This window comes from Sinocyclocheilus anshuiensis, unplaced genomic scaffold (assembly GCF_001515605.1).
Source record: "Sinocyclocheilus anshuiensis isolate Anshui unplaced genomic scaffold, SAMN03320099.WGS_v1.1 scaffold458, whole genome shotgun sequence".
NCBI classification, from domain to species: Eukaryota; Metazoa; Chordata; class Actinopteri; order Cypriniformes; family Cyprinidae; genus Sinocyclocheilus; species Sinocyclocheilus anshuiensis.
Window position 1 is genome coordinate 90,874 of NW_015542338.1, and position 7,605 is coordinate 98,478.

At 36.4% G+C, this 7,605-nt stretch overlaps 1 protein-coding gene across 1 annotated transcript in view; it reads left to right on the plus strand.

Moving 5' to 3' along the window:
- LOC107691162 (citron Rho-interacting kinase-like) overlaps positions 1–7,605 on the plus strand; it is a 108,911-nt gene that overhangs the window by 23,454 nt on the left and 77,852 nt on the right. Inside the window, exon 6 of the mRNA XM_016489648.1 lies at positions 3,307–3,493. Coding sequence (XP_016345134.1) covers positions 3,307–3,493 — 187 coding nt within the window. The remainder of the gene's footprint in view (positions 1–3,306; positions 3,494–7,605) is intronic.

The window sequence follows — 7,605 nt, forward strand, 5'->3', positions numbered from 1 at the left end:
CCTGGCTGTGAAAACCCAGCTAAAGTCTTTTTTTTTTTTGGTGATTTACTGTTTTCTACATAAAACCATCCTTCATAAGGTAAAGAACATTCTGTGAAAATGTAACCTTGATATCTTTAATATCGTCTGAGTAAGGCCATGTCAAAGATTGAAATTAATGTTTGAAATCAAACTTTGATGCTTGATATATCATAACTAGATTTTGACACATTAGCCTGGCTTTCACAGAGAGGGTCACATTTGTTTGTAACTATGAAGGAAACAATCTAGAATGTTTGCCAAAGATCTGAGAACATTCCCTGTTAACCACACACACACACACACACACACACAATGAAACGCATCCATCTCTTGCTCATAATGCAGATTTTCCTACAGGATTTTGTTCCTGCAGGATCCCACCCTTTAACTGCTGTCGTACTGTAACTTGACAGTAAATAGTTTGATTTAAAATAGTGTAATACAATCCAACTTTATTTATAAAACACATAATAAAACAACAAAGTTGACCATAGTGCTGTACAATGAAATCAAGTAATAATAATAATTAATAACCATGAAAAAACATCAATACACACCATTCAAGACTAACTCAGATGGGTAACTACAGCGACAATACCTCAACACTCATACCTTATCAAAAGCTAATGTAAAAAAAATGTTTTTAACTGCTTCTTAAATTCATTCAGAGATGATAATTGTCTCAGATACACTGGCAAGCTGTTCCATAGCCTTGGGGCAGCTACTGCAAATACACAGTCACCTCTGGACTTTAATTTCAAAAAAGTGAGGTAGGTTTACTAGGTTAGTTTAGTGGTGTGAGTTGGTGAGTGAGTTTGGTGAGTTGAGTTCAGTGTGGTGTAGGGTTGGGTATCGAAAACCGCTTCCATTTTAGAACCGGTTCCAAATTTCAAAGAACCGGGTATTCGATAAGACGCGTGCATTTCGATTCTGCTTAACGATTCCTGCGTTCGCATTTTAATGTGATTTAAAATGATTATTTTCAGGGACGGAAAGAACATGCACCCTGTTTGCGTGCACACGAAGCGCAAGCGCGAGCACAGAGAACAGCGGTCGCGGTGCGGGTTCCTAGTTTGTGTCCGTTCTCGAACCGTTCCGTGTATTTCCACTGTAGAAAAGGTTGTTCCGTGTCCCTGACTTCTTCCATATTTATTGACCAGTATGCAGAAAACTACAGTATAACATCATAAACACAGCCTTTTTTTGTCTTAAGTGAACGTAAACAGATGAGAAAGAAAACACACATGTACAGTATTTTTAGATCTGTGTGCGTTCGGTGTTAAAGAGACAGCAGCCTAATAAACACACTGCCTGTCATTAATGTTAATCAAAGAACAAAAGAAAATCATTCACTGATCTTGACTGAATATTTTTAATAACTTTAATTAATCTATATTTTATTTATGAAAAGACAAGTATGCAGTGTTTTTAAACTTTTAATTACAGTTTCTGTACCTGAAATTTGGTTCAGTTGTATTTATTTACGCTTTTGCTAATTGATTTGTTTGTTCCTATTTTATTACTGACTTGTCTTTAACACTTTAATATTTGAAATTTATATTAATCTAGTTGTTTTTGCTGTGGTATTTTTTAAAGCATAGGCAAAATTCCTCTTGCAGTGTCCTGTAGGCTGCTGATTTTTGCTCGTGTTATTCAGCTGCAACAGAATGCTTTGTAAAAAGACAATAAATGTTTGAGATCTAAATGTTTGACTTAATTTTTTTATAATTGATTTTTTATCTTATTGGAATCGAAACTAGGAATCGATAAGAATCGGAATCGATAAAATTCAAACGATACCCAACCCTAGTGATGTGAGTGAGCCATTTGCTCTGATGTTCATTCTGTCATTCAGAACAATGACTCGTGTTTGTTTCAGACTGATTCATGATCTGTTTGACTGATTTATTAAAGAGCTATGCTGATTGATTTGTTTTTTTAAAGAACAGTGTTGCTTTATATATAGGTTTTTGCACTCAGGATGGACGTTGTGTTGATTATTTATTGTCTATATATTATGTTGTAATGCCCAGTTTAACACTTTATTTGCACATAATGCACAAGCTCACAACTGTAAGATGTTTTATTTTTCTTGTGGCTACAGCTGCTGTAGGACGTCACACATCATGTGATTTTCACATTATTCCACACATTTATGTTTTTGCGTTTAGCATAAGCATGAAAAATAAAGGGATGACAGCTTAAGCAGGTTTCTAATGGCCAATATACTCTGTATGTACATAATAGGATGAGATGAGATGGGCACAGAATTGCTTCAATAAAAAAACACTCAATTCACACACACAACAAAATAAGAATTACACCCACTGTTATTGATCAGCCATGTATGATGGCTAAGCAAAAATTATATTTGCTTATAGGGGTGAGCGATATGACCAAAATTTTGTTGACAAATTTCTACCGATTAATCGTGTCTACCAGTATATCTCCCACCCCTATTTGCTTATGAAGTAGCCTATATTTGTTTATAAGCCAATCATTTATAGAAATGTTAAAGGTAAAGTACTAAGATTACAGATGGAATTCAGCTGGAAAATAAAATGCTACAAAAGCTAATTAAAAAATATTTTATGCAACAAAAATGATTAAAAAAAACTTTCTTTAACTTATGTAAAATTTCTTTCTTTTTTTACTATTTTCAGTAATAAACGTTACAACATCTAAAACATACTGATATATATTTGCATTAGGCATCTTGCTCTCTAGATATTCTTACTGAACACTTCTGCTGCATTTCTGTACATCTGATGTGATTATGATTGATTGTGTTGAATTGACCTGCAGCTCAAAGACTTATTGCAATCATAATGTCATTTTGTCAATCGACTTTATTGAGATGATTAACATATTCAGATGATCTGATGATTTGATGCTCAATCATCACGTCTCCTGCAGTCAATGTGCTTGTGCCATTGATGTGGAGTGTTTGTTAGATTCTTCTGTGATTTCTTGTTGTTTTTTTAAATAAATAAACCAATTATGTAAATGTATGAACAAAAACCCCCAGCAGCAGATACTGTGTGTGCGTGTGTGTGTCAGTACAGCTGTTGGTGCGGATGCAGCTCTGTGTGTGTGCGGATCTCGCATCGGGTTTTGGCTGTGACTCACGCTGATTAGCCGAGACTACTGCAGTGAGAGAGAGAGAGAGAGAGAGAGAGTGAGAGTGGGCGAGCGAGTTATTGCGCTACAGTCTCATCACTCACTCTCTCCAGTCTGTTTTTCTCACCGACCACCTCACAGGTTTTCTCCTATCGTCTCCTCCAGCGCTCCCTCCATTCGTTCCGGCTCTGCGTTCCGAGGATGACACCTCCAATTTCGAGGAGCCCGAGAGGCCCCCCCGCCCCGCGGCCGCTGCCCAGCGAGATCATCCTCGCACAGGCTTCCACGGACAAGACCTGCCCTTTGTAGGGTGGTGCTTCAGTCGGGCCCTGAGCGCACTGGCCAAGTCTGAGTGAGTACACACACACACACACACACATTCACTGATTGTACTAGTCTAGTCACAGGTGGTCCATTGGTGCGGAGACGGCCACATCACCACAGCGACTGTCACCAGGCAACATTGTGGCTGAATGTGAGGTATTGCTCGTGTGGGGAAAGCTGCGGTTCGCTCACTTCACGAGTCTTTAAGATGAATGAGAGGGAGCCGCGTGTGTGCCACTGTTTTTATATCAGGAGACTCAGAATATCTCATGCATGTGTTGCCATGTGCATGCAGGGGAACGGGAAACCCTCGTCCAGCGTGCGCGCGCGCGTACGTGCGTGCGTGCGTGCGTGCGTGTGTGTGTGTGTGTGTGTGTGTGTGTGTGATATGATCTGTAGCACAATGAAATCCAGTGCATAAACACTGTGTAACGTGATTGGCTCTGTGTTTGCTGCGATGTGGTCAACCTTCAGTCTGTTGTTTTGGTTTGCATTTGCTTCTGATCGTGTGGTTTGGTGTTTATTGATCGGTGAATCTCACATAAATCTGTCAGAAACATGTCCAGGTTGTATTTCATCCCTGAATCAGAAGAAAGCATGAAAACTATATGCTCATTACCATAATGCAAAAAATTCTCATTACAGTAATATTTTTTTAATTTCAGCTTTTAATCTAATATTCCTCAGTTCTCATTACTGTAATACAAAAAAAAATTCTCATTACAGTAATATTTTTAATTTCAGCTTTTAATCTAATATTCCTCAGTTCTCATTACTGTAATACAAAAAAAAATTCTCATTACAGTAATATTTTTAATTTCAGCTTTTAATCTAATATTCCTCAGTTCTCATTACTGTAATGCAAAAAATAATTCTCATTACTGGAATATTTTTTTTCTCATTTTATATTTAATTTCCCACAATTCTTATACCACAATGGCAAAAAACAAAAACAAAAAATTTTAATTTTAATTTAATTACATTTTTTCACTCCCATCACACAAAAAAGAATTATCATTACTGTATTATTTTTTATTTCATTTTCCTTGAATTCTCTTTGCCATAATGCAAAACAATTCTCCTCACTGTAAAAACGAATATTGTTTAATTAAATTTTTCCCCAATTCTCATTACCATAATGCAAACATTTCTCATTACTGTAATGTTTATTTAATTTCCCCCCAATTCTCATTACTAAAATGCAAAAAATTCTCATCATTGGGGGAAAAAAAATGCAAAAGGAATTTTCACTACTGTAATGTTTTTTATTCATTTTTAATGTAATTTTTTTTTCATTCCCCCCCCAATTCTCATCACCATAATGTAAAAAAAAATTCTCATTACTGTAATGGTTTTTAGCACAGTTTATTTCATTTTCAGTTTTATTTATTTTTTTTACCCCAGTGCTCATTACCATAATGCAAAAAAAATGTAATTGCTGTAACGTGGAAAACAATTGTAAAGTATTTTAACATCATTGGTAGTAGTTGTTGTGCTCTAATTTGTTGATTTTAATCACAATAACTGTATTGCAATAATGAGAAAGACTAAAACACCTGGATGCATTACACTAATGTGTGTGTGTGTGTGTGTGTGAGAGACGTGCTGCCCAGTGAATCCCTGCATCTTTGAATGCATTCAGGCGTGAGTTTATTGTTACGTGTCGCTCTGTTCCTGCATGCTGTCAGATCATGATGTGTCGAATCAGGTGAAGGTCTCGGTCGGGAATCTGATCCCAAATGAGCCATAAATAACGTTTTTTTTTTTTCTCAGAAGCTGAAGAGAAAGGGAAATGAGAGGGTGAGGTGAAGCTTCATAATGTTAGTCAGAATGAGAATGAACCCAGAATGCATTTCTATGGTAACCAGGGTGAGTTTCCTTCCCACGCTCCCCCCCCCTCCGTCTCTCTCCATCCATTCATACGCTTATTCTCTCTCTAATCCTGAAGTGTGTATTTGTCCAGCCATTTCCAACACCATGAAACCCCCCGAACGCTACACAAACGGCTCCAGCAGAGGAGCGTGGGAATGTTAATGCAGAGGCACAGCTGCTGATTGGTGGATGGGCTCCTCTAGAGATGTGCTGTGATATGAGAGCGCTGGATCCGTCTTGAGGCAAACAAAACATCTGGAATGAGTGAAACCGGTCATAAACCACCCTCACTGCGCTTCACTGCCGCACGCTTCAGAAATGCATGCATTGTGGCCGCAGTAGGTGTGTTGTTTAGCAAGCTTGACGTGCCATTGTTCATGTAGCGCTCATCTCTTTCATAAACACGCAGACACAGAAATGCGTTCTTTTCTGCTGCACAACTGACGAGTGCATTTATCAGGCAGTGCAACAGAAAAACATGCATTCTTAAAAAAACATGCATTCATAAAGCAGTGCAATTTTATAAAAACATGCATTCATAAAGCAGTGCAATTTAAAAAAAAACATGCATTCATAAAGCAGTGCAATTTTATAAAAACGTGCATTCATCAGGAAGTGCAATAGAAAAGCATGCGTTTCCCTTGCAGGAGGCATGTCTCAAGTGTCATTGTACATTTAGATCGTAGATTTACAGTCCTGTCGTGTCTGATCGGGCTGCAGTGGCGCTACATGCCACCTTTGTGTGTTTGCTCACTACAGGTGCATCATGCCAAAGATGTTACACATCCCTTTCCTTAGTAACAGATTCAGTAAGGCAAGATATGTCACAGTAATTAGGTAAAATGTCTGGTGAAATGTGCATTGAAAATCTGGAAATATCAGGAAATTTTAAAGGTGAAGCATGTCATTTCTGTCACTAACGTCACCAAAAAGAATTTCACTAAAATCCACCGTCAACGAACAAATAGTCCCGCCCCCAAACTCACACCTTTGGTTGATTTCCTGAGTTTTCTGTAGTGATTATCAATTTTTTAATGTCAGCAGCTACACTGTAGAAAATATTGTAGATAAAGCAAAAGTTATCGCAGTACATTTTGCAAGAAAATACCATTTCAGTCTTTCTACTTCAAAATTTCATGTTTAATTCAATGTGCTACTTTCTTTGAAGAATAAAAGGCTTTGAAACAGTTTTCACTCAAGAATTTGCTAGTAAATTTCACATATATTTACATTGTAGATATTGCTCTTTGTGAGTGCTTGTGTAGAGCAAAACTTCTCATTACCATAATGGCAAAAAAAATAATTATTATAATTTAAAAAAAATTTAATTTCCCCTAATTCTCATTATCGTAATACAAAAAAGCTCAATACTGTAAATACTGTATTTTTAATTTAATTTTTCCCCAATTCTCATTATCATAAAGCAAAAATTCTTATTAACATAATGTTTTTTTTATTTAATTTGTTAAAAAAAAAAATTATTTTTTAATTATATAAAAATAAAATATTACAAATATATATAATTTCCCACCAATTTATTGCATTCCACATAATGCAAAAAAATAAAACAATTGTAGAGTATGTAAACATCATTGGTTGTAATTGCTGTACTGTTTTTATTTTGTTGATTTTAATGACATTTGCAGCAATAAAAATGACTCAAACGAGCATCTGGATGGGAAATGCATGTACTGATCAAATCTAAACCTTGAATTCAATGTAAGTCACTCTGGATAAAAGCATCTGCTTAATGCATAATTGCAAATATATGAATCCCATTGATTTGTAACTGAAACACAAATGCAGACCGTCTCTATGTCTCTATTAGAGCCCGACCGATATATCGTTTTGCCGATATTATCGGCCGATGTGAGCCTGTCGCCGATATATCGGTATCGGCGAATATGCCTCCGATATTTTTTTTTTACAGAACATATAATGCAGATAAAATGCTTGAAATGGTGTAATTACTTAGTTTGTCTAGCAGAGCGCGCTCCATTGTTTGCTACTGGCGACCTGGATGAAACGCTTTAAAGCTTAAAATAATAGCAGATTTGTCTAATTTTAAATGAATAATAAAAGCTGAGATAAAAAATGTACTTAAGCCAGAAGTTAAATGTTACTATGGTAAAATAAATATTCAGACCACGTGTTACAACTAACACCCCGTTACTTTGTGCATCGCACTCGTCGCAAGTTTATTGTTAAATTGTTAAATGCCCTTACATATCTCTGTCACCATTATAAGTGTTTGATCACCACATTTGA